The sequence below is a fragment of the Zygosaccharomyces rouxii genome, assembly GCF_000026365.1.
Source record: "Zygosaccharomyces rouxii strain CBS732 chromosome B complete sequence".
Lineage (NCBI taxonomy): Eukaryota > Fungi > Ascomycota > Saccharomycetes > Saccharomycetales > Saccharomycetaceae > Zygosaccharomyces > Zygosaccharomyces rouxii.
Genome location: NC_012991.1, coordinates 406,241 through 431,148, shown reverse-complemented (window position 1 = coordinate 431,148; position 24,908 = coordinate 406,241). Strand labels below are relative to the sequence as shown.

The window sequence follows — 24,908 nt, the reverse complement described above, 5'->3', positions numbered from 1 at the left end:
AGTCTGTAATAAATTAATTTAATCAACGGTATTACGCCATGGTGGATAGTAATCCAGATGAGTGGCTCGAAAAGATCAAGAAATGTCAGTCATTGACTGAAAATGAAATGAAACAATTATGTGAAATGGTTAAGGAACTTTTAATGGAGGAGAGTAATATTCAACCTGTACAGACACCGGTGACGGTATGTGGTGACATACACGGACAGTTTCACGATCTTTTAGAGTTGTTTAGAACTGCAGGTGGATTCCCAGACTCTGTGAATTACATCTTTCTAGGTGACTATGTCGATCGTGGTTATTATAGTTTAGAGACTTTCACACTTTTAATGTGCTTAAAAGTGAAATATCCATCCAGAATTACCATGGTAAGAGGTAATCATGAATCAAGACAAATTACTCAAGTTTATGGTTTTTATGAAGAATGTTTAAACAAATACGGATCTACTACAGTGTGGAAATACTGTTGTCAAGTATTTGATTTCCTAACGTTAGCTGCAATCATCGACGGTAGGATATTATGTGTTCACGGTGGTCTTTCTCCAGAAATTAGAATGCTAGATCAAATAAGAGTTCTTTCGCGTGCTCAAGAAGTGCCTCATGAAGGTGGGTTTTCGGATTTGCTTTGGTCTGATCCTGATAATGTGGAAGATTGGCAAGTTTCACCAAGAGGTGCTGGATGGTTATTTGGATCCAAGGTCGCTAGAGAATTCAACCATGTCAATGGTCTAAATTTGATTGCAAGAGCCCACCAATTGGTAATGGAGGGTTTCAAGTACCATTTCCCAGAGAAGGATGTGGTTACAGTTTGGTCAGCACCTAATTACTGCTACAGATGTGGTAATGTTGCCAGTGTCATGAAAGTGGATGAAGACTTGGAACCCACTTTTAAAATATTCTCGGCAGTGCCGGATGACTACATTCAAGAGACCGCTGCAAGTAATAGCACTCAACGTGGTGGATACTTCTTGTAACGAACCCTTGTAATAATTTTTTTGTACCAGTATTTCGCATGACTGACGATACAACTATATGTATGTTAATGCTTCCAATGAGCACCAATTTTCTTCGTTGATAGTTGATAGTTGGTAATGGCAAGATAAGACTTTAATTAAATAATGCATTTTCGTGTAACGTTAAGATAGAATGAATAATTCATTGCCGCTTAGCTTAGGTCTTGTAATGGTATCTACCTACCCTACTGCTACAGATAATGGGTGCTCGGAGTTGCCAAGAAAGCCTATTCCCATCAATTTGAACCCGTAAAACTCATTCCACAGACTTTCAAAGCTTCAAATCCAACCGTTAGCGCACTAGCAGCCTCAACTTTTTATTATAGACCTGCTCGTTTAACGCGACTCCGAGGCCTGGTAGTTAAATGGGGTCAAAGGTTGTTGCACCTTAATTAGAACCTTTAACCATGAACATCACCACAACCTTCCAAGCATAATAATTTTTCTGCCTCTCTATGAAACTCTTCCTAGCTCTACTAGCCCTGTTCTCGACAGCTTTTGCAAGTTTACTTCCCTTCAACGGATTCCACTCCCTGGAAGTTCACCAATTGGCTACTAATAAGCCAATTCCTGGTGGCTCCCCCGTTCTCCAATGCGATGTCGATGATAAGCAGTTATTGGACATTAGCTCCGTCGAATTATCACCAAATCCTCCTCAAAGAGGTCACAATTTGACCATTGTAGCATCAGGTCAGTTGCACCAAGAACTAGTCGATGGTGCATATGTCGATGTAGAAGTCCGTTTGGGTTACATTCGTCTGCTTTACAATACCTACGATCTATGTGAGCAATTAGAGGAGCACGATGTTGACGATTTGAAGTGCCCAATTAAACCTGGTACTTATAACTTAAAGAAAGAAGTTTCCATCCCAGCGGAAGTACCACCAGGAAGGTATGTTTTCGTCATGAGAGCCTACACTTATGACGATAAACTAATCAGTTGTTTGACTGGTGAAGTTCTATTTCCTGCAGGGCAGGTTAGACTATTTTAATCGGTAAAGAATGCAATGCGATGAGATTATATATACCAAAAAGTGTATCATTAGAATCACACAATTTTACTCTCAAAAAAGAACCCAATTACAACTTTCTCATTGCTCTTTATCAAATTTTTCCAATATTCAACTGGCTTTGACACTTTTTTCCCTTGACCGAGTTTTACTTTACTTACAGTCAATCTTGAAGTAAACTACTTCTTATACGGAAGGAAGACGATATAGACTCCAAGCAACGCTCCATGTATCTGCCTAGGATTAGTTTTATAGCTTCAAAAACAGCCACAAGGTTCTTTTATCAACCTCAGTTCTTAGTATCAACTACGCATCTTTACAGGGGTTTAGCCACCAAATCAAAGGATGATGTATCGTTAAGAATTAAAGTGGAACCTATCAAGAGACACAATGAACCGCTAGATCGTAAAAGAGCTCGTCTGATTTATCAATCAAGGAAAAGAGGTATATTGGAAACTGATCTCTTATTAGGTGGTTTTGCTGCTAAATACTTGAAAGAAATGACTCCGGAACAATTGGCAGAATATGATTCGTTGTTAGACGAATTGGATTGGGATATCTACTACTGGGCTACCAAGAACTACGAAACGAGCCCAATTCCTGAAAAGTGGAAGAATTCAGAATTAATGAAGAAGCTTCAAGTTTACGCTGAAAACAAAGATAAGAAAATTCTTCGTATGCCTGATCTAAAGGAGTACCAGTAAATGAACTACTGAATCGATTGAATCCCATAAGATATTCTTACGCCCTCTTTATGTCAAATAGTGTCTTAAATATTAGTTTATATATGGTGGGTAAACTTTGTCAAGATGAGCTTGTTGAAAAAAAAGTCATGTTCAAAGCTCATCTAACTTCAAAGAAGAGTGAAGAGCAGAGGTAGGAAAGGTTCTGTAGATCTTTAGAATATGTCTGGTAAACCTCCCATTCACAGACTGCCACCATTACCACGTCTTAAAGTTAAGAAACCCATAATAAGACAAGAAGCTAACAAATGTTTGGTGCTTATGTCGAACCTTCTACAATGTTGGTCCTCAAACGGACACATGAATCCAGTGTGTGAGAATCTAGCCAAGGATTTAAAGTATTGTACTGCTGAAAATGCAATGGGTAAGGGAAATAAAGTGGAAAAGAGTAATATCAATTACCATGCTGCTAGACTTTACAACAAGGTCGGTGGTAAACCTCATGATTGATTAATTGGTTAACGGATTGGTTTGCTCTCTTCATATCAATTTACTATACATGTATATAATCCAAAAGTCTAAGTTTTATTCTTTTTAATTCTGCCACATCTTTCTAGTGAATCATCCAACAAATACCATCCGGGCAAGTACTCATTATTTTGGAAATGAGAGTCTTGCGACGACAATGGCGAGCAATTCACCACACCTTCACAACCGTGAGTTATTTCCCATTGATAGCGCAGTGGTAAATCGTTTGTTTTGGCTAGATAGGGATTAGGCAATGTGTGGTTGATATCACCTAGAGATGAAAACCCAACGCTATAGATCCCACATATTGGTTCGCCGCTGTAGAGTAAAAATGACCAAATGTATGCTAATTTCCAATGTAGCAATGGCTGCAACCTTAAAAAATCAGGCCAACCATCGTCTGTCCTTTGGATTGGTTTTAAATCTTGTGCAAATGGATCTGCATATCGAATCCCTACAACAATGGCCTTAGTCTCTGGTTGATCTCCTAAATATTTGTGAAATGCTTCTGGCATCGATAAAGCCTTGGTATGATTACGATCAGATTCGTATAACGATAACGAATATCGTTTCTTTGTGGATTCAACGAATTGTTCCAGCGTCTGGAAGGTCTTGTCCTGGTCTATGAAAACGGCTTTCAAAGTCTTGAGGGGGAACTCCTGTCCATTCATATTAGTCTTGTAGTATTCCCATAGACATCCTAGGTATATTATTAATAACACTTGACAATCTTTCCCGCCGTTATAAGAAAAGGAAATTTCTCCATTGAAAGGTGACCATCGTGGGAAAATTTCATTAAGCAATAGTTTCTGTGTTAGCTTTATAGCATTCTGTGTCTCTCTGATGATTTGACTCAATGGTTCTTCTATTTGCAAGTATGACTGTGCAATTTCATGACAACGTTCTGATGTACTAGCAAGGCTCGGGGCTGCCATGACAGTTGGATCCTGGTAATTTTCACACTGATTGATTTGGATACAACCCTCAATAACACATTACTCTTTCCTATTTGTCTTATATATTATAAAGGTTTAAATGCTATAGAAGGAGCTTCGTTATACACCTTGAATCTTCGCAAGGCGGATGGCGGAAGAAAATGATTTTAGTATGTGGTGTAAGGAACTAGTATAAGGTTAAAGCGGATATTTGGGCGGCTAGGTGAATTATGCCAAACTTTCCTTCAGTCTAGTTAAATAGGTTTCCACTTGATTCAATTGTAGAGCGTTCTCCCTGCACCATACGACACCAACAGCAGATTGGTTAGCTATATTTTCAGTAGTTTCTTCATCAGGAATATCATCATTGAGGTATCTTAAGTCATAACAGATTTTATCTAGCATTTCCACCGTGTATAAATCACCCATTATACCATTGATGCTCATCTCTGTGGTATATTGCTTCAGCTGATTAATTTCTCTGAAATTGTCCCACGACAACTGTAGTAAAACATTGTAGAAATCGACGTCACAGACGTTCAAATACAGGGAGACATCAGAGCTTTTCTTACACTCTTGGTAGATGTATGATGCAATGGTATACTTGCTATAAGATGGGAAATTAAGCTCATCCACTGTCAATAGTTTGACCAGCGTAAATGGTAATGTTATTTGATATGGTGCGGGAAGCCTATGAGGATCATCTATACAACTGGTTTCAATCTGATTGATTAGATTCTTAGAGACAAGCTGGTCTCCGATGTCCAATTGTTGATCCCTTTGTAAATACACAGTGATCAATTCTTTAACCACTTGGAAAAAGTCGTAATCAGTTTCAATTTTTTCAACCAAACCATTAATGAATGGTTTCATAGCGGTATCTAGAGTTGCTTTCAGTTGAATCCGTGATTTTAAATCGTGTAATGTCTCTTCATTGAATTTTGAATTCAAATTGGGCAGTATACTTGGCTTATCCTCCGTTTGCTCTATTAGAGATACAGGTTTCAATCTAATATCATCTTTAGTGATTTTAGCAGCTGTATCTTTAGATTTACGACCTGTACTCTCGAGGAAGTCCTTTAATTTTTGGTCTTGTGGACTTAGCTCTTCCTTCTTCTTACCGAAGACAACATGTACACCATCTTTACGATTTTTATTATTATTAGCCACTTGAGCCTGGTGTAAAATTTCTTGTGAGTTCCTATGCCTCATTTCTTGCTTACTAGCAAGCTCTTCAAAGATCTTATCGAAGACCTGTCTCTCTTGAACACTGGTCCAATCATCTTCATCTTTAAAATGGCCGGTAGTCGTGGGATTCTTCGATAAAATCTTATCTCTCTGTTGCTGGCAACATCTAGTATAATTTGTGAGGGTCCTTGTGCCTTTCAATGAAATCAATGAATTTCTAAGACCAAACATTATAAGCTGTGAGCTTTTTAAAGTATTCCTCATCTCATCTCATTTCATCGATATTTTTCAAATAAGCTTAAACAATGAAAACCAACTAAAAGTCCTATGAAATACTATACTATACTTAAGTAAACAAGAGAAAATTAAAAAAATAAAAATAGTGAAACAAGAGTTAATAAATGACAACTATGACTGTAATGCAACTGTTCGTTGTTAAAATCCTTCTAATGCTTTAGTGGCTTTATTGAGCCTTCTCAATCCTTCTTCGTAACGATCAGGATCTAAGACCATATCTGCTGTTAGTCGCGACAATGAATCGACTAATCTTTCCAATGCTCTTTTCTCCTCAATTTTCATACCTAAATTAGCGAATTCTGCACCTATTAGAGTACCCTTAGTGACGTTTAAAAGTTGTGATAAAGTATCTACATCAAACTGTCTTAATTCTTGCTGTTTCTTTCTTTTATTCTTAGTACTTCCAGTTTTATGACTTGACGGAGTTATTTGTGGTGTTGGATTTTCTAACACTCTACCTGATTCATCAATGTATTCGTACTGATCGTCTGAATCTTCACCTCCTTGATTTTTCAAACTTGTAGATGTTAACGTTGTAACCACCTCAGGTTCTCTACCTTGTTCACGTTTAACTGTAGAATCTCTGTGGACCTCAGCTGATTGTGGAACTGTAGGTAATGGCCTTGATAAATAGGTGTCCACCTCTTCGGCTCCATCGTCTTCGTTTGTTAAATCTATATCGACTCTATCACCTTTAGCGTCAGAACCTGCAACGGAGTAATAAGTTTCCGATACATTTGTCACTGAGGATCCTCTTGTGCGCGAATCAGGTATTTTTAAACTCCGACTGTTATGTTCTTCATCATCCAATTCTACAACATCATCATCTTCCTGTAGAAGGTACTTGGACAATGGTCTGTTTCTATTTCTTGGTGGTATAGCTGGGTTGTAATCTGTAGTTTCAGATCTTTCTGGTGGAATTCCCTTATCATGACCATTAGTTGTTGTGGTAACTTCTGGTATAATACTTGTAGCTATAGATTCAGTATCACTGTCGACTCTTGGAGTAGAGATTCGGGGGAATTGTTCATCGTTCTGTTGGTTTTTAGGAGTATTTGAAAGATCAGTATTTTGATTTGAAGTTTCACTTTCACTTGCCATATTACCAGATCCAATGGACGATTTCGGTTGTACTGATCTCTTGTTACCATTGATAGACAATAATTTCAAAGAGCCATGTCTGGGAGCTTCAGAACTTGATCTAGAACCACCAGCAGACGCATTAGAAATACCACGTCCTGTCGTTACATTTTCGACTTTTTTAAGCACAACATCCTCACTGGCACCAGTAGGTTTCCTGCTACTTGCCTGGATAGTCTCTGCCGAGGGAAACGTAGGCAATCGAGGTTTTGATTCCTCCTTTATGACGCTTTGAGGATTCTTCATCACGTAAGAAACACCAACACCTTCTTGTACAACACCAGAATAGTTGGAAAGCATACTTGCCCTATAGTCTTTGTCTGGAGTATTTAAAGCTACATTAAAACCACCAGGCGATCGAGGTAGTTTGGTAGGTGAACCTTGGTTTGATGTCATTTTAGAATGTGGATGTTGAATCCTCTTGGGAGTGGTAACTGGTGAAGACTCCCGTGTGTTGTTCAAAAGATCTTTATCGTCTTGATCTTGATGTAGCGAATCGATCATCGCCGAAAGTCTCTTGGTGTTCAATGACACCTGTGAAGGAGACTGGTAGTCTTCCATTGTTCTGATCAAATAGCTCCTAATGCACTTCTATATTAGAGCTTTACAAGAACTTTTCTACACCTTTTAGCTAGTTTTCAATTATAGTCAGTGATCGGTATAGTAGTAATAGTAGCAGTTGGTAGTATTCCCTAACGTCGCGCCTTGCCGAACTAACTTCAATATATTTCCCAATAAGTGCAAAAGTAAATACAGGGCAAGATGACCACATTTGATCTATTTCAAAGAATTTTCAATGCGATGAACCAGTCTGCATTGCATTCTGGAACAGCTTTTGTAGTCTTTCGAATCCATCCTTTCTCTGTTCACGCCAACTGGAAGGAAACTGGACTTGTTCACCATCTGGAAAAATTCTCTTAGAAGGCTCGAGCCATTCTTGAAATAGTAGTTCTAGCGGGAAGTAATAGTGAAATGCACCGCTGTTACCAGTCTTTAGATATCTCTCCTGAGTCCACATTAGTTGCTCTCTAATTGGGGGTAAAACTTGGCTCCAGACGGAATCAAAATGGGGAAAATCAACCGGGTTTTGTAGTTGGAATTGCTTATTAAACTTAGTGAAGGCTCCCACAATAGCTTTTGCTGAGATGTCAAATGATTGGAAATTAGCATTGCTCGAAATTCCACAGAACGTCAGGGTAGGTTCCGCTATCGAAAATGTATGCAGATAGAGACCTGTGACCCTAGAGACGTTGGATGGCTGATGATCCTCATTTCTGGGGTCAGGTGTAGTGGTTATTCTACAGCTTTCTAATAACTGTGGCGAAATGAAGGGGAAACTGTATAGGTAACCTGTAGCAAATAGAACGTAATCCACCTTGTAGTGAGAACCATCAACAAATTTGATCTGAGGGTCATTTGTACTTAGGTCAAACTCTTGAATCTGGGGCTTGATAGTCACTCTATCAGTTTGTAAAAGCCATTCGTCAAACCACTTGAAGGGACTACGTTCATCTGGTTCAGGTTTCTGATTTGTAGAAATTATTATCTCGTAGTCACCACTATCTTGTAAATGTTGAATTCTCTTTAAGACATCCATACAACTAAAACTCTTTCCTACAATTACCAGGCGTCTATGTTGGGATTTTTCAGGTAGTTGTGGTAAAACATTGTGATACCAACCATCGATATCTCTGAGATGTACAAGAGCTCCTGAAAACTTCTTATTAAAGTCGTGGATAGTCTTTGCAGCTAATTCACCATCTTTAGGCTGGCTCATGTAATAGGGAATGTATGGAGTTAAGAAATGTCCATTAGCTATGATAACGGCGTCAAAGCTTTCCAAATACCATTCATCATAATCCGTAGCAGGATCAGATTTTTTAGCTACTATCACATATTTGGTAGGACCGAACTTGTCTAAATACTCCACACTAGTATTCATTCTGTAGTGAGATTGTAACTGATTCTTGTCGATAAATTCATGAAATGCTTTCTTAATACTAGGCAAATCGACTAGCGGATAAATATCAGGATTAGACTGGCCAATAGAGCTGTTCTCAAAACTCATCATTTCCTTCGGGGTGTTACTTACGAAATCGTCGTAGATACCTGTCTTGTCAGCAAAGCATATACCATCCCTTAGAGATTGTCTCCTACTAATCTTCAATGGCTTCTTATTTCCAGTACCGGATAGGGTCTTGAGTTGAATAGATCCATCTGCGGGATTAACAAGGGGTGAATTATCATAGAAGATATTTCTAGGGTCATGGGCTATTGTAGGGTCCTGCAGTTTGGCCAATTGACCAACTACCGTGGGAGATTCGAGAGATTCACCTGGTGTATCGCTCCAAACACCACCCAATTTCGATTTACCCTCGAATCCAACACATTCAAATCCATAATCTTCAGATTGAGATTTCAATGCTTGGTAGACAGAACATAGTCCTGCAGGACCACCGCCGATAACAGCTACTTTCTTTATCATGTTGTGCTCGAGAAAAGTTAGCTGGAAAAGATCGTCAGTGAATGTTTCGGTGCTGAACAAATATAGGTGATTCACAATGACCCAATGGTATCAGAATCCTTAGTATTTGTTTTCTTTAGAGAGAGTTAACCTTTTACTTATTCTCGCGGAACGATTTGAAGTATTAAGATCTCTACGAACAAGGTATACTGTAATGTTAAATTGTGGGAAGTAGCCATGAACAACGACATTTTCCCACTGTTAGAAATTCCAGAGCTTGCAATATGTCTGCAGAGCTGTGATTTTAGTCTTGCTACTGAGGATAACATTGCAAGACCCACGTCGATGTACGTGATGACGCTTTACAAGCAAATCATTGATAACTTTATGGGTATATCTGCAGATTCTTTGATTAGTATTGGTAGAGAAGGTAATGAGGAAGAAGATGCTGCTTATAATGCAACTTTACAGGTACTGGTGCTGAACAAAATATGCTTCAAGTTCTTCCAAAACATTGGCGTCAACGATTTTAATATGTTGGATCTATACAAGCCAGATGCTCTGAGGACACGAAGGCTTTTGAGTGCTGTAGTCAATTATGCAAGGTTCAGAGAAGAGAGAATGTTTGATTGTAATAGGTTCATCAGTCAGACTGAAGCTCTACTGGGCCAACTTCGATCGAAGTTTGATGACTACAATTTATTACAACAGCAACTTGAGGATTATGATGAAGAAGCTACCCACTTTGGAGGACCTGAATTAGAATCGCTAGAGGAAAATAATAAGGAATTAGAGGCACAGCTGAAGAATTTGACCCAGGTGCAACAGACGCTGTCATTGGATTATAACAACTACAAAGATCAGAAACAGAAGATGTTAAAGGAATTAGAATCTTTTGGTTTTCAATTAGTTGAATTAGAGTCTTTGAAGGAGAAATTATCTAAATATTCAGAGACTAATTTGCAAGCATTGCAGGATGGTATATCTGAATTGCAAACGATGTTAAATGATAAACAACGAAATTTAACAGAACTACAAAAATCACAACAGAATTTTGAGGTCTCTATGCAAACCTTCCAGAGGGTTATTGAAGAGTTATATGAACTACTTAGAATTATCTCCACAGAATTGCAAGAATCGCATATGAAGGAATCAAACCTAATGGATTTGAAGCAACAGTTAATCATTAGACGTGATAAGATGGAAAACATGTTGTCCTCAGGTCTAATGGTTAAGATGTCAGTATTACAGGAACAGTTAGACGCTCATAGAACTCAGTTAGATGATTTGGAAAGAAATGCCAGACTAGAATCAGAGAGGTACGACCAAGAGCTAATGGAATTACAGCAGGAATATGCTGATAAAGTAGTACCTCAAGTACAGCAGGCTGAACAAAATATTGAAAGAGATTTCATCTTAGGTCAAGTTAAAGAATTAGAACAAAAGATGCAAAGTATAAAAGTAGATTTCCAAAATGAAGTTGATGCAGTGGAATTAGAATATTCACTATTGGCTGGCCACATCAACAAATATATGGAAACCATGTTAGATAAACTGTAACATTATGCGAAGAAAAGCTGTACGTAAAACTTATGAGCATCAACATCCCAAAATGTGCATTTGCCATTAAGTTCATCCAGTGAACTCCGATCCTCGTAGTTCTTATTCATTACAATTTCCTTGTCAGAGGGTATTTCTATTGCAACGTTTTCAAATGGTTCATAAGCTATGACCACATATTTCTTATCGTTTTGATCTGATTCAGAAAGTTCTAACCCAGAAACTATTCTAATGAATGGCGATATCACTTGTTCGTCATTACTATCTTCTTCTGCATTGTAATCTACTTGAATTGCGATGCCCAGTTGATCAGTTTCCTTGTCTTTCACCAAGGCAGTCTTACAATCTGGTACAATACCATTATGCCTTAAATTACGTCTCTTAGAGTCAACAGCTTCCAAAAACTCATGGTCTTGGTCTTCTTGTTGTTTGCTTGGGCCACCATTTTTATCATTAGCGCTACCACGTCTAAGCACGTTCAAGCCATGCTTATTACCACTCAGATGTCTTTCTACACTTGACCATGCTGTATGAATAGTATTACAAAGTTTGCAAACTAATTTCCCGGAATGATTCTTGTATATGTAGGGATTCCTGTTTAACTCATCGGCTTCATCTTGAAATGTATATGGAACTTGTTGACCTTGTCTTAGAAGCTCATCAACCTGTTTACGTCTAGCAAGATTAGCTTGAGAGTCACTTGCAATACCACCACCACCTTTCTTAGAGCCAGCTCTATTCTGATAATCCATGTCTATGTTAGTTTCTTTATCTTGGAGGTTGAGATGAGATGAGATGAAATAAGATGAAATGAGATTGTTCCGAATTGAATACAGATAATATTATATAATACTAATAATAATAGTGCCAAAAAAAATTTATACAGTAGAAGAAAATGAAAATGTAAATGATGATAATGGTAATAATAATAATGCTAATCTTCTTTAGGCGTTATTGAATAAACACCTCTGTCACTTTCTATACAGTTGAATTTTTTATTCTTTAACGTATTCCATCTCTCATGAGGAATATCCCATGAACATTTTTGAGCTATCAAAGTAGCTACATCATCGCAGTAACCCAAAAGGTTTAGATCGAATTCCGCATGCTTTACTGGGTCTCTATTGATTAAAATTTGTGGGACGTGAGAAGGTACCATATTTACAATTTCAGAAACGGGAGCCACTTTTAAACTTGTACCAATACAGACCAAAAGATCACACTTCAAAATGTCTTCACGAATAGTTTTGTGAAACTTAGATGGTAATGCTTCACCAAAGAAAGTAATATCAGGCTTTAGAACACCATGTGATTTTAATGGTGTGTTTAAACCGGCGGAAATATCTTCTGAACCACCATTACCACCAGATGGTATTACTGAATCATTGGGGAAAAATTCCTTTCTCTTCATATAACAGTAGGGGCAAAGTGGTAATTCCAATCTTCTAATGTTTTCGAAGATCTTATCACCTGGCAATTTCCAATGACATGTTGTGCATGATGCTGTTGCGAATGAACCATGGCATTGAACCACCTTTTCGGGATCGATACCAGCATAGGATTCTAAATTATCAATGTTTTGAGTATAATTTCTCAAAAGCTTACCCTTATCTTGTAACATCTTTATAAATCCATGCAACGGTGAATAAATGTTTTCTGGTGGTAAGACCAAATGTGCAATGTTATAGAAAACAGAAGGATCCTGCATGAAGATATCATAATTGAAAACGTCCTGTGGATCTTCAAGGCCTAAATGACGAATTTTGGAATAAAAACCTTCTGAAGAACGGAAATCTGGGATACCGAGTGACGTAGAAACACCTGCTCCTGTTAAAACTAAGATACTTTTGGCACTTTGCAACCTTTCGACAAATGCATCTGGAGTTGTAAAGTTTGATAATCTTAATCTTGTACAAAGAACTTTGTTAATTGCCTTTTGTAAATCTTTGATCAAACGCACAGCGTGTCTTTTCTCTAAAGGATCCTCAAAATCATTGTAGATCAAGTCTTTTCTTGGTGGTGCACTTGGTTCTGGTAATTCCACATGTTTGTAAATTGCATTCACCATCTCTCTATCCTTTATTTCAAAGCCTAATAATTTAATCAAAAAATAAATGTATAACGAATTTAATTCCTCCGGTAAATAGCTATCCAAAAATTTCCTCAATCCATAGTATTTTAAAAATTTGCGTGCGTTTACTAAATCATCTCTTGATATATGTGGGAAAACATACTTGTTCGTATGTCTGTCTTTACCAATACTGATCTGTTTCTGTGGGGCCACCGGTGCTAATACATCAGTATCATGTGCATGAGAACCAACACTCACATCTTGTAATTCATCACCCTTAGAAGGTACTTGCAAAACGTTATCAGCGGATGCGTATGTCCCATTTCCATTTGCATTATCACTACTTTCTCCTAAACGCGTCTTTTTATCTCCAGCAACTTTCGCCTGTTCACCATTCTGTGAATACCGTCTCTTATGGGACAAACCCTCCACGTTGGAACCAAATACAGTAGTCATTTTAACTACTAAATATCGAGAAAAATCCTTTGATAACCCTGCTCGGTAGAAGTAACCTTGTATACACTCAAATTTAATAGTGGTTCTAAAAGGTTTTGGTTCATTGGAAGAAAGAGCCCAGATTGTCCAAAAAATTGAGAAGAACACTTCGTAAGTAGTGATGATAATAGCGATGAGCCTGAAAGTATTATCAAATAATTCAATTAGCCGCTATGCTTTCACCAGCTCTGGTATTCTCTAACTGTATTCAGTGTATCCGCCGTATTCAAAACCACTAGTTCTTTTTGTGCTTCTGGAAGAGTTTTGAGGAGCGGGTATTGACCCGGGTACGGTTGATGCTGCTACTGAAGATGCTTGTAGCTGGGGCGAAACCGACTGTAGAGGTTCATCGGTATTACCTGCTAATGGGCCAACACCTATCTTTGACAGTGCAACTTCTGCACTTGTGTTCTCTAAGTTGACATCGTTAATAATGGTACCAGTTTTCTTGCTGAGCTCTTGAACTTTGAAGATTAATTCAGCTTCCTCTCTATTATTTGAATCCACCTGGTTTTGTAGTGCATTGATGTATTCCACAGTCTGTGTAAGAATCTGTCCTTTGTTGGGTTTACCATCTTTGGTACCAGTACTCTTTGCCTTTGCGATAGAACTTTCCTTGGGGGTGCCACTGACAGGTGTGTCCAATAGAGAAGTTTCAGAGTCGTTGTTGCTTCTGTTGTACTCTTGAAAGAATTCCTGTGGAATCATCGTAAGCAACTGTTGAATTCTGTCATTGATGTTATCTCGACGTCTACGGTCCACTTTGGATATACTGTTTGAAGATTGGACTGAAGAAGGTACAGAGCCGTTCATATTGAATTGTGAAATACTATTGGAAAATAGAGCTGCGACTCTTTCTTTTAGCTTGGGTTACCTCAGGTTTCCTTTATACAAATGTTAGTTAGTTGTTTAACATCGGTATAAAAAGGTTTTCTTTCATTCTCATTGTTATGATGGGACACAGAGCTTTTAATACATAAACACTAAACAAAAGCTAAAATAGTCTTTTAAAATCAGAGTTGGTATTGTAATACCTGCATTTGATGTTGAGGTCTCACTGTGCTGATTTGATTAAGTATCAATGCCTTGTAAGTTTCCCCTTGTCTGGGTTCATGCTTGTACAGAAACAAAAGTGATGGTAGATCTTGTTCATAATGCTCTGTAAAGAAAGAGCACCAATCGAATTCTTGGTTATCTCTTTCTGCCACTGGTAAATCCTTGATGGATTCACAACCTTTAAATGCCACTTTTTGAGCAATGGCTTCGAATGGTTCAGATTCACGAGTTGCTAGCAAGAGAGTAATTGCCATGGCACCAGTAAGGCCTGATTTTTCGCCGTGATATTTGGCATATTTGTTAAGAGCTGCTAGACAAAGTGCCAGTTTGCCTGTTCTGTATTGGTATTCGAATTCTAACACATAATCACGGGCTTCTTCCGAAGATTTGGTAGCATAAGACTTGTAAAATTCATTCCAAAACACTTCCAAAGGATTTTGCGAAGAGATCAATTCAAGGCCAAATACATCTTTATCTTCTGATTCAGAGTATGCTACGCAAGCTTTGCGTTCCTCGTCTCTATGTTTGTTCAACTGAGAGTTCACCTTCTTTGATTTCTTTGCATTTTCTTTCATTATACCGTTAAAGGTCTCATCAAATTCCTTCTTGCTCTCTGCGGATTCATCGTGTAGTTGGAATAAGATTTGGGATGCACCTTTCATGGAACGGACGTACATTGGGTTTCCGTAGATCCTGCGACCCCAATCCAACATTTCTAGATAAGCTCTTGGAGTGCCTTTTCTCATACAATAAGAGTGGAAATCTAGTTGGTCGTCTTCAAATTGTCTGTACATTTTAGCGACGGCTTGAAATCTCTTAAGTGATAAACCTTGATATTTTTTCGTTGACCATTCTAATTGTTTCAACTCCTTTAATTGAGATTCCACATCTTCTTCAACAAGTCCTTGGGTCTTCACAGCTGATAATTTTTCGTGCAATCTTTTGTTGGATTCCAAGTACAATCTGTGATAAGCTTCAGCTTGCTCCACGATAAACCAAGCGGCTTCTACCAAGTGCAAATCCTTGACACCGTTTACAGAATCGTCATTCTTGGTAAACAATGATACTGTTTCGACAGCTTTATCGACATTGTTGGCTCTTAACAAATATTTGACTGTCTTGGTATTGATAAATCTGTCTTGTAGATCCAACTTTCTACCTTCCTCTAACCATTCGGCGGCTTCGTCTAATTTACCAATGGCCTTTAGGATACGACCCTTCAAAATGTAAAACTCGACTAGAGTTGGAGTACTCTCAATAGCTTTATTGATAAAGGATTCAGCCTTTGAAAAATCTTTGACGTACAAGTAGTGTTGTGCTAAGTAGTAACACGTCCAGACATAGGAAACGGGATCCTTGTAAGGGTCCACTTGTTGGAAAAATTCATTAACCACTTTATCAGAGATTGGGACAAATTCACTTCTACTCCTATAAAGAGGTTTAACATTACCAAAAGTTGCTGGTACACCGCGCTTCAATTGAGCAATCACGTAATCTGCAAATTTGGCTTCCAATTTACTCTTATCATCTATGAATGTCAAGGGAATGAATTTTGGTGGATCAGATCTGGGGTAGAATTTTTGTAAGTTACCATACAAAATTTCCCTCTTCTCATTATCATTCTGAATGCCAAGTGCTTCCTCCAATCTTCCGTAGAATTGGAAATCATCAGGGTTTCTTTGAATTAACATTCTGATATACTTCGAGGCCAATTTAGAGTCACCTAATTTGTGGTAAATTGCTGCCTTACGGTCCAAGACACCATATTTGTCGAAAATGTCCTTTTCCACTTCATTCAGATGGTTCAACACGTTATGCAATTTATCCTTATTATCACCAGCGGCTCTAAACATGATATCGTTCTTATACATGAGACATTCATTATGTTCATATAGTTCAGGTTCACCCAATTTACCCTCGACTAACTTCTCAAATTGTGATAAGGTGTCGATTGCTTTTTCGTGTTCTCCATTAATATCTTGAGCCACTGCCAGGCCCGTCCAATTGGAACGATACCCTAAGAATGATTCCCAGTAGGTTTTCCTCGATGCCAAAGCACCTTTAAAATCACCAATTTGTGATTGTAAAGTAGCCAAATCTCTGTAGATCTGCTGGTTGGCTGATCCATTGTCCAAAGAAGTTTGAAACCATTTGATAGCTTCAGCGTAGTTCTGCGTACTTCTCATATAAATACCAAGAACATGACAACAGATTGCAGATGCACCAATACTTTGGATCTTAGAAATTGCATTCTTCACATAGTTTTCAGCATCTTTTTTTTCTCCCAATGACAACAGGTCCAAACCTTTAAGTGCTAAAGCATCAATATTTAAAGAATCTTTCTTTAGAACAGTATCTAAAGTCTTCAAAGATTTCTTATACTGTCTGGATTCGTACAATTTAAGGGCTTCTAAGAACTGCGAATGCTCCTTAGCCCTTCCAGCTAAGTTCTTGGAACCTAGAAACTTTCTTGGGGGCATCTTGCAATGATCAATTGAAATATGTGGGGAAAGCTAAAAAGCACTCTAGAATGCTCTATCAGGTCGATTTAACGACTTTCAAGGTTTAAAGTAAAATAATTTCGACCTTCGATGTTATCTTTCTCTGTTTAATACTAAGAGTTGAAAAATTTTGGTAGTCACAGTGATTTTTTCAATTACGATCGTCAACAAGTATTATACGCTAAATAATAGTATAAATTAGAGACAAATTGGCTTCAATGGCATTCAAGCGCCTCTAGTTCGTCTTTTCATGTCCTTTAGTGGCCAGTTCTGTAGCTTTTTCTTCATATCCAGGAATTTTTATGTAGTCAATACCGTGTCTTTGCAGTAAACTACGGCTTGAGTTGTTCTTGACAAAAGTATCAGGCTCTAGGACACCAACGAAGACTGTCTTGATTTTTCCATTAGTATTGATAATTCTTTGAACACATGGATCGTTGCCAGAAAGTCTAAAGGAGCATGGCTCCATTGTTGTGTAGATGATTGTATCTTCTGGTAGCTCACTTGAGCCTGTGTTACTGAAATATTTTTCCAAAGCACACTGTTCAGCATGGGTATTTCCTGGTAATTCTCTTGAATATCCTGTTGAGATCACTTCAGTGCCATTGATGAGAACAGCACCTACGCTGAATGCAGTTGTCGTTGGTCCGCATTTAGCAGCTTGTTCCAGTGCTAATTTCATGTATTTACGGTGTGGCTCAAGGGCCCAATCTGGGAATTCAGTGCAATAACTCCATTTTTTATCACCAGTAGTTGGATCCAATTCCGTAGATTCGTAAAAATACGCATGCAACCATAAGTCTAAATCGCTGGGGCCCGGATCTGTAAAAAGACTTGTCTCGCACTGGGGGCATTTCTCATTCCCTAGTAATTCACCCTGAGAGTCCCTATGGTACCAACTTTGGGCAGATTCGGTTCTGCCAATTGCATTCAATTTCTCAATGACTTGTGAATAATCGGCTTCACCATTTTTACCAAGGTTTGGTCCCCAAACCTTGAGGTTAGAATATATTGGGTCGTTAGCAATTGGATGTCCCAAGTATTGTAAATGAACACGAATCTGATGAGTTCTACCTGTCAATGGTTTACACTTCACAATACTGGTCTCACCATCATAACTAACCCTACGGAAAACAGTCTTTGCATGTTTAGCACCTTCTTCATCCATGCCGCATACGACATTAAGTCCCAGTTTCGGTTCTAAAGATTTCAATGGATTGTCAACAACGACTTCACCTACAGGGAATTCGCCAACAACCCTTGCAACGTACTCTTTAGTTACTTCTCTTGCCTTTAACTGATCTGCCATTTCATCAGCACCTTTGGGCGTCTTGGCCATAAACATAAGTCCACTTGTCAATCTATCTAATCTGTTACAGGGGTGAACTGTACGCCCTAGCTTCTTTTCCAATATTTTTGTAATAGTATTGAAACGATAACGCCCTGTGGGGTGAACTGGGATACCACTTGGCTTGTCGATCACTAAAAGATTTTCATCTTCATAAACAACTTTAATAGGTCTTGATGTGACTGGTGGCTCATGACGATGAATCTTGTGTCTAATGCAATCACCATTGCGTATAATACTTTCCAAATTGGCAGGTTCGTCATTCAAATAGACTGATCCACCGGCGATAGTTTTCCTATAGTAATCTTGGTCTCTGTCTCTGAATTCATCACAAAACACTTCGAAAAGGTTTCTATCCCTCCATCTCAATTTACAAAATGTCTGGTAGGTGAAATAGTATGGTGTAATTCTTCTTAGTGGACCATCAACGACAACTTCGTAGTCAGGATCCACTTGTCGGCTTCTCTTGTTGTTAACCTCCACTACTCTCAATTTGAAACCATTCTCATCACGAAGTTCGTTAGTTTGGGCTTTGGTCTTCTGCGATTTCGAGGAGGATTCTATCTGCTTTCTCTTACGTTTATTGAGCTGGTCTGTCTTAACGCTCTCAATCTCTTTGAGTAGATGCTTTTCAAACTCATGAGATGATGGTGATGGCGATCCGTTGACGTAGTTGCTCATATTTCTAATCCAACGAAAGCAATTCTTATATCTAAATGCCATACATATGAAGCTATTCTAGCTTCTATAGTAATATTTTAAGTCTTTTAACAAGATTTTCGATCGCTATACAGTAGTTGATTAGATAGTCTGAAAGATTCGCTTCTCATCGAAGCAAACGAAAAAATGGTTTGAAGAGTCCCTTCCTTCAAGAGATTAGACTTGAATTGATTTCAAACTTGCTTGTTGTCCTTTTCACCCCTCTCATATCAAAATGATTTTGAAAATAGGTACATCACTATTAGTAGTATTACAACAAAGTGCAATCTCTTGGTTACTGCCCAACCGCCGTAACCTATCACTTTATCTGCAACATCACCCGTCAGGGTTCCCTGGGTCAAGGGCAGGCTTCTCGGTGAATTCATCGTGGATGCTGCAGATAACCGCGGGACCTGAATGGCTAGATGGACTGGTTGATGATCTGAAAACTGTAAAGTCTCCGAGCGTCGGATGGAAACGTAGGCATCCACCTTGTGATCTTCTTGTGGGTATTTCTTGAACAGAATTCTATCACACCAGGCAGGTTCCCTTTTATTATTGAGCTCATCTGCTTGGTTTGTAATGTACTTGTACGTTGGCGGGAATTCAATATTAGCTTCTTGGAAATCTTGGAAGATCAGACCTTTTTCCTTACAAATGTTTAACTCATCTCTGGTCTTGGAGAGTTGTTTAATCATATCTGGATCAGTATAATCGAGCTCTAAATCTTGGTCACCTTCCAATCTAAAGTTTAAGTCACCCATAAAGAAAATGTGGCCCTGTTTGAAAGCTGTCAAACGGAATTGCTCTTGACAAGTGGCCATAATCGCCTTGTAATCTTCAATGCGTTGCTGCTTGTAGGACTCACCCTTATTAGCAGCTAAATGGCTACATATAAAGGTGAAGGTTTCTGGTTCATCACCTTCTCTCGAAAGAGAACAGCATAACGAAACAGCACCTTTCAAACTGGACCAAAAATATCCACATCTGTAGTTACAGGTAACAACTTGATTCTTGACTAGATTCTTGTCAGCAACTACTAAAAGACCAATGGCACCAGTATTGCAAAATCCGACAAGGCTATATTCTTTACCAGATTGTTGATTCAGATTTTCCATTATTCGATCAGACAGCGATTGTAAAAGTGGTTCTACCACACTTGCAAATGATCCTTGCCAGATGGGGACGAATTCTTGCAATCCAATAACGTAAATATCATCAGCTATGGTATTGGGTAACAGTTCTTCAAGAATTCTCGAAACTAATTGAGGTTGATCAAACGGCAACGCCTTACCACAGTTGAAAGTAGTTAATGATATTTTCCAGTTCCGACTTGACATGTGTGAGCGCCTATGATATAATATGTCCATTGAGCTCCTTTGGTGATAGCTTGTATATCCAGCTAAATGGAGTCTAGCTTATAATCATTATGCCCCTTTGCGATTTACTTCGCGGTATGCTTATGTAGTACGGAGTAATAAATATCGAAAATGTTATAACTACAAACCTTCATAGAATTATTAGAAATTACTGGGATTCATATCCTCTATGTTGTAGGACCTTTTAAAAATGCCAGCATATCAATAGCATCATCTTGTGTGACAGTTGCCAATGATAGTTTCTTCGATGCAGGACCGTGAGGGCCTTCTCCCACCACGTCGCTGAAGTCCATATTTACAGCAGTGGGAACACTTGTTCCATTTCTACTACGACCTTCGCCATCGGTAGCACTAGCATTAGTGTTAATATGGGGGTTTTCTGCAGATGGCTCCCATCTAGTGGGTAATCCGCCAATATCCTCACTTCTGGTAGCCGAGAGTGAGTAACCTGGTTTGAAAATGCCTGTACCACCATCAGCGACACTCGCCCGGCGAGTATCAATGTTATTTTTATTATCATTATCATGACTTGCACCTAGTACAGCTTGTAATCCGGGGATAACAAAATCGTCATCTTTAGATTTCAAACGAATTTGTCGATTCACTTCGTCCAAATCAATAGCTCTCAACATGGGGAGAAAATGAATGGCTTTCCAGAATAATGGCACTTTTGTATATTCAGATTCATTGGGTACCGACAAGCGTTTATTAACGTTGTTATGCTGAGCAGCAGCATCACTCAACGTTGTGGAATCAGATGGGAACGAAAATTGTCTCTCCTTTTGCAATGATGGGTGTTTTTGTGTGGTTCCGCTACGGGATTTTGTATTGGCAGAGTAATACTGATTCCAATAGTTTTCGTCATTGCAGTTATCTTTAAAATCGTAATCTTTTTTGAAAGTTCCTTTAAAGAAACGGTAAAGATACCAAGCGATACGTTTCCATCTTGCTGGTTGATGCCTCCAACAATCTTTCCTCTCAAGTCTCCCACGAAAGTACCAGCCTCTTCTACCTAATTCACTGGAGCATAATTCCGCAATATCACTTTCATTTAGTTCCCCCTTAAGCATATAGGCATCCATAAGTTCCTTTGTTTCCACTTCACGCCAAGAATATTTCCATGGACGTTCTCTAAACAGGAAGACAATCGTATCCACAAAACAGTTTAGCGGCTGTACGATGGTGGCAATATATGCTAGCCAAACTATAGGGCCGTGTGTTATTTCATACCTGTATTGTGTGATATCAACCACTAAGGGGAAAATCCAAATGGCGATATACGAAAACGGATAGACGAAAATCAACTTAACGTTTCTCTGAATCTGTAATCTACGTCTTTTCATTTCGGCATAAGTGTGTCTCTGGAAATCTGCCTGCACATCATTTACCCTTTCTTTCTTCTGATCTGTATGCGCATTGGATTTTTCAGGATGATTTTTTTTACCACCTAATGGTCTAAATATACTGTGAATTGGTGATACGCCCATTTTTGAATTACTAGGCTTTAATCGGTGATCATCTTCCTCTGGAGAAGGGGGAGCTTCGTTCTCGTTGTGCAACCCGCTTGGATTTGATAGTGCTCCAAATAAATCTTCAGAGACTTGACTGTTGCCTTCTTCTTCGTCTAAATTTTCACAGCCCTCTTGAATAACTGAATCGATATGGAGTTGGTGTGGGTTTCCCATCATTTGTCGCGTAACCCGCCCACTATCATTACCCAATCCAGCACCGATAATATTATTCTGGTTATAATTATGATTATTAGTATTAGTATTATTATTGTCATTATGATAACCATCGTTGTTGCCGGTATGTTTGTTGTGGTCGTGACCCCCTCGACCATTTGCTTCATTCATACCGTTGAAAAAGGAAAGGAACATGCCATGTTCTTGAGTACCTGCTCCTGAGACATCTCTTTCCTGTTCGCTTATGTCATCTGTGGAGATACAAAAGCTTTTAATGGCTCTCATCAAAGCAGCAATTGGCTTAGTGAAAAACCGCGAGAATCGAAGGCTTCTGCTTTTCACAGATTTTTTTCTTCCTCTATCTTCATCTCCATCATTGTTCCGTCTAAAATCGCCCAATTCTCTCTTGATCTTTCTGCTTTCCTTCACCACAAATGCGTAGATGGCAGCATAAAGAGTTAAAATGAATATAATCAAAAAGTACCGGGGTCCCCAACTCAAAACTAGTTTGTACCACAAGGGATATGGAGGCAAGTAACACCATGCGCTGTATGGCTTATAGCCACCAATTCTTGCATAATTTTTGGATTCATATCTTTGATTATACAACACCAATGTAGTTTCCTCTAGTAATTTCTTTTCATCAATAATTGTAAAATCCACGAACGCTAGACTAGCTAACAAAAGCGGTATTGAACCAGTTAATGGCCATATCAGAGCTCTCATCCTATAGAGGCCTCCTTCTAAATTCCCTGTTCTTCTGTTTCGCCATTTCCTGGAAGGTCTAAAGATCAGCAGCCCAAAATGGACTGCAAAGAAGAAGATAGCTAAATCTGAACCTTCCACCGTGTATGCCGTAAACCACCCCAAAATGTTAAAAAAGTATGGATTAAAATAGACACTGTCTCTGATTAAAATCACCATCGGATAGATCATAAGAACCAAAGCTTTGATAAACCCACAAACGATCAGGAAAAACAGAAGGTCATGTCTAAAGACTTTACGCCTTTTGTCAATATTAATAAGACAGAAAACCGCCACGACACCAAAGGCTAGTGACAATGCAGATGAAGTAATTGCAACAGTTCTCAACCTTTTTAACTGACCGGCGTTGAATGTGGAGAACATCCCTGGTAAACCTAGGACTTGGTTGGCAGCCGTAGTGTTATGGTGAAGTAATTGGTGCGGTAGCGGTAAATCATGAGGATTATTCGTCGGTAGAGGTGGTCTTGTAGTGTGAGACAGTTCTTTTACCAAATTAGACATCGTTTCCAACACCTATTCCTTGGATATAGTTTACGTATAATCACATTCAATTAGCTGTTTCCTTTGTTATGGGAAAAAGTTTTACGTGCGTTATACCGTATGCAAGTTTAGTAACAGAAGGGAAATCGGTAACGACGAGGGAAAAGTAATTGAACGAAAGAGCCCCGTATCAGTCTTGTGTTTGATAGGATATTTAACAGCACCTTTAATAACCTCTCAGAGGTTCAAAAAGCTCTTATATGTTTACACTTCGGATTGTTTGTCGGTTATTACTGCTTTGAATGAAGTTGCGTTCCCATTTGTTGAAAAGTTTCCTTAGGGGCAAAGGATAAGAAGAAAAGAAGCACGTGAACGGGTGAATACGCTATATACTGCATTATAACCATACTTATACTACATTGTATTATGGATATTGGTGGATTGTCTAAATGTAGGAGAAACGCTACTGGCAATCGTAATCAGCAATCTGTATCTCCTCGGGCTACAGCTCGAGACCGAGTTGCCTTATACCAATCTTGAGCTAATGATCTTGTTAGAAGCACCGACAACCCTATCGTGAATTCCTGGGGGACCACTAGATGCAATAACACCTTTGGTTAGAAGAGTTCTGCCGCTGGCAAAATTTAGAGGTACGTTTTCCATAGCATCTGTGTGGATTCCACCTGCTTCTTGCACCAGTACGTTACCAGCTGCGTGATCCCAAATCTTTTCCTGGTAAGTCAAACTGAGTGGCAGACGTAGGTATAAATCGCCCAATCCTAATGCTAGCATGCAGTACTTGACTTGGGAATCCAAATGTAATGAGCGAGTAATGTGTAAAAATTGCTTTATCTGTGATTGTTCATCGTGAGATGAATGGCCCTTCTCGACACCTTCCAAAGAAACCATTTCTTCTGAGGAATCGATGGAGCGTACATGGATCTTCTTCCAGTCGTTATCAATGGCAGCGGAGGCGAAGGAAGCACCTTGACCACGAACCGCTTGGAACAGGTATCCAAATGGTTCATAGCCTAATAAGTCATCACCACCAAATGCACTCAAAGATAGATTAGGGCACCCAATGACACCAACTTGGGTCACCCCATCTATCACTAGGGCAAGACATACTGCAAATTGTTCGCCTCTCAAAAACCCCTTGGTACCATCAATTGGATCTAGACACCAGAATCTACCTTTAGGTCCGCCTTCGTAATTACCGAGATCAATTGTGTCCTTCACCTCCTGCAATGATTGAAGTGGAGTTTCTTTGAGATCTAAATTAGTCTTGGAAGGATAATTCTTGTTGAAGATTTCATCGTTCTCACGAACCTGATTTAATATTTCAGATACAAATCCATCACTTAAACCTTCAGCAGACTCTTCACCAACCACCTTGTCATCTGGGAAATTGCTTTTAATGGCATGGATGATGATGGTTTGAGCTGCATAGTCACCTAGTGTCACTGGAGAACTATCACTCTTAGTTATAGTGGTAGAATCTCTGTTCGAGATAACTTGAGCCTGAATTCTCTTGGTCAAAAGTGAAGCCTTACGGACAGCTTGAGTAGCTACAAACAATTCTCTTTCGAATGCCATTACTGATAAACAATG

At 38.8% G+C, this 24,908-nt stretch overlaps 17 protein-coding genes across 17 annotated transcripts; 5 read left to right on the top strand and 12 right to left on the bottom strand.

Annotated features, from left to right (window-relative positions):
• Window positions 1-38: 38 nt before the first annotated feature.
• On the top strand, window positions 39-974 carry SIT4 (type 2A-related serine/threonine-protein phosphatase SIT4; the record flags this gene model as incomplete). Its single annotated transcript, XM_002495140.1, has 1 exon — window positions 39-974. The coding sequence occupies one exon, from the start codon at window positions 39-41 to the stop codon at window positions 972-974; it is 936 nt and encodes a 311-aa protein (XP_002495185.1).
• Window positions 975-1,468: 494 nt separating this feature from the next.
• Window positions 1,469-2,005, top strand: NPC2 (sterol transporter; the record flags this gene model as incomplete). Its single annotated transcript, XM_002495139.1, has 1 exon — window positions 1,469-2,005. One exon carries the CDS (start codon window positions 1,469-1,471, stop codon window positions 2,003-2,005), a length of 537 nt encoding a protein of 178 aa, XP_002495184.1.
• A 245-nt stretch (window positions 2,006-2,250) lies between these two features.
• Window positions 2,251-2,727, top strand: SDH5 (succinate dehydrogenase assembly factor SDH5; the record flags this gene model as incomplete). The annotated part of the gene is made up of 1 exon (XM_002495138.1): window positions 2,251-2,727. One exon carries the CDS (start codon window positions 2,251-2,253, stop codon window positions 2,725-2,727), a length of 477 nt encoding a protein of 158 aa, XP_002495183.1.
• A 201-nt stretch (window positions 2,728-2,928) lies between these two features.
• MRP10 (mitochondrial 37S ribosomal protein mS37) lies at window positions 2,929-3,216 on the top strand (the record flags this gene model as incomplete). The annotated part of the gene is made up of 1 exon (XM_002495137.1): window positions 2,929-3,216. The coding sequence occupies one exon, from the start codon at window positions 2,929-2,931 to the stop codon at window positions 3,214-3,216; it is 288 nt and encodes a 95-aa protein (XP_002495182.1).
• A 68-nt stretch (window positions 3,217-3,284) lies between these two features.
• On the bottom strand, window positions 3,285-4,169 carry FAD1 (FMN adenylyltransferase; the record flags this gene model as incomplete). Its single annotated transcript, XM_002495136.1, has 1 exon — window positions 3,285-4,169. The coding sequence occupies one exon, from the start codon at window positions 4,167-4,169 to the stop codon at window positions 3,285-3,287; it is 885 nt and encodes a 294-aa protein (XP_002495181.1).
• Window positions 4,170-4,397: 228 nt separating this feature from the next.
• Window positions 4,398-5,621, bottom strand: MTF2 (Mtf2p; the record flags this gene model as incomplete). Its single annotated transcript, XM_002495135.1, has 1 exon — window positions 4,398-5,621. One exon carries the CDS (start codon window positions 5,619-5,621, stop codon window positions 4,398-4,400), a length of 1,224 nt encoding a protein of 407 aa, XP_002495180.1.
• Window positions 5,622-5,792: 171 nt separating this feature from the next.
• On the bottom strand, window positions 5,793-7,355 carry NBA1 (Nba1p; the record flags this gene model as incomplete). The annotated part of the gene is made up of 1 exon (XM_002495134.1): window positions 5,793-7,355. The coding sequence occupies one exon, from the start codon at window positions 7,353-7,355 to the stop codon at window positions 5,793-5,795; it is 1,563 nt and encodes a 520-aa protein (XP_002495179.1).
• A 232-nt stretch (window positions 7,356-7,587) lies between these two features.
• Window positions 7,588-9,279, bottom strand: ZYRO0B05214g (uncharacterized protein; the record flags this gene model as incomplete). The annotated part of the gene is made up of 1 exon (XM_002495133.1): window positions 7,588-9,279. One exon carries the CDS (start codon window positions 9,277-9,279, stop codon window positions 7,588-7,590), a length of 1,692 nt encoding a protein of 563 aa, XP_002495178.1.
• Window positions 9,280-9,495: 216 nt separating this feature from the next.
• Window positions 9,496-10,818, top strand: NUF2 (kinetochore-associated Ndc80 complex subunit NUF2; the record flags this gene model as incomplete). The annotated part of the gene is made up of 1 exon (XM_002495132.1): window positions 9,496-10,818. One exon carries the CDS (start codon window positions 9,496-9,498, stop codon window positions 10,816-10,818), a length of 1,323 nt encoding a protein of 440 aa, XP_002495177.1.
• Window positions 10,819-10,820: 2 nt separating this feature from the next.
• On the bottom strand, window positions 10,821-11,570 carry PRP11 (spliceosome assembly protein PRP11; the record flags this gene model as incomplete). The annotated part of the gene is made up of 1 exon (XM_002495131.1): window positions 10,821-11,570. One exon carries the CDS (start codon window positions 11,568-11,570, stop codon window positions 10,821-10,823), a length of 750 nt encoding a protein of 249 aa, XP_002495176.1.
• Window positions 11,571-11,752: 182 nt separating this feature from the next.
• On the bottom strand, window positions 11,753-13,345 carry SIR2 (NAD-dependent histone deacetylase SIR2; the record flags this gene model as incomplete). Its single annotated transcript, XM_002495130.1, has 1 exon — window positions 11,753-13,345. One exon carries the CDS (start codon window positions 13,343-13,345, stop codon window positions 11,753-11,755), a length of 1,593 nt encoding a protein of 530 aa, XP_002495175.1.
• Window positions 13,346-13,582: 237 nt separating this feature from the next.
• Window positions 13,583-14,197, bottom strand: RTG1 (Rtg1p; the record flags this gene model as incomplete). The annotated part of the gene is made up of 1 exon (XM_002495129.1): window positions 13,583-14,197. The coding sequence occupies one exon, from the start codon at window positions 14,195-14,197 to the stop codon at window positions 13,583-13,585; it is 615 nt and encodes a 204-aa protein (XP_002495174.1).
• A 200-nt stretch (window positions 14,198-14,397) lies between these two features.
• Window positions 14,398-16,920, bottom strand: NAT1 (peptide alpha-N-acetyltransferase complex A subunit NAT1; the record flags this gene model as incomplete). The annotated part of the gene is made up of 1 exon (XM_002495128.1): window positions 14,398-16,920. The coding sequence occupies one exon, from the start codon at window positions 16,918-16,920 to the stop codon at window positions 14,398-14,400; it is 2,523 nt and encodes an 840-aa protein (XP_002495173.1).
• Window positions 16,921-17,176: 256 nt separating this feature from the next.
• Window positions 17,177-19,012, bottom strand: ZYRO0B05082g (uncharacterized protein; the record flags this gene model as incomplete). The annotated part of the gene is made up of 1 exon (XM_002495127.1): window positions 17,177-19,012. One exon carries the CDS (start codon window positions 19,010-19,012, stop codon window positions 17,177-17,179), a length of 1,836 nt encoding a protein of 611 aa, XP_002495172.1.
• A 206-nt stretch (window positions 19,013-19,218) lies between these two features.
• On the bottom strand, window positions 19,219-20,358 carry INP54 (phosphoinositide 5-phosphatase INP54; the record flags this gene model as incomplete). The annotated part of the gene is made up of 1 exon (XM_002495126.1): window positions 19,219-20,358. The coding sequence occupies one exon, from the start codon at window positions 20,356-20,358 to the stop codon at window positions 19,219-19,221; it is 1,140 nt and encodes a 379-aa protein (XP_002495171.1).
• A 176-nt stretch (window positions 20,359-20,534) lies between these two features.
• Window positions 20,535-23,318, bottom strand: GPR1 (Gpr1p; the record flags this gene model as incomplete). The annotated part of the gene is made up of 1 exon (XM_002495125.1): window positions 20,535-23,318. One exon carries the CDS (start codon window positions 23,316-23,318, stop codon window positions 20,535-20,537), a length of 2,784 nt encoding a protein of 927 aa, XP_002495170.1.
• A 504-nt stretch (window positions 23,319-23,822) lies between these two features.
• MET22 (3'(2'),5'-bisphosphate nucleotidase) lies at window positions 23,823-24,893 on the bottom strand (the record flags this gene model as incomplete). Its single annotated transcript, XM_002495124.1, has 1 exon — window positions 23,823-24,893. The coding sequence occupies one exon, from the start codon at window positions 24,891-24,893 to the stop codon at window positions 23,823-23,825; it is 1,071 nt and encodes a 356-aa protein (XP_002495169.1).
• Window positions 24,894-24,908: the final 15 nt, after the last annotated feature.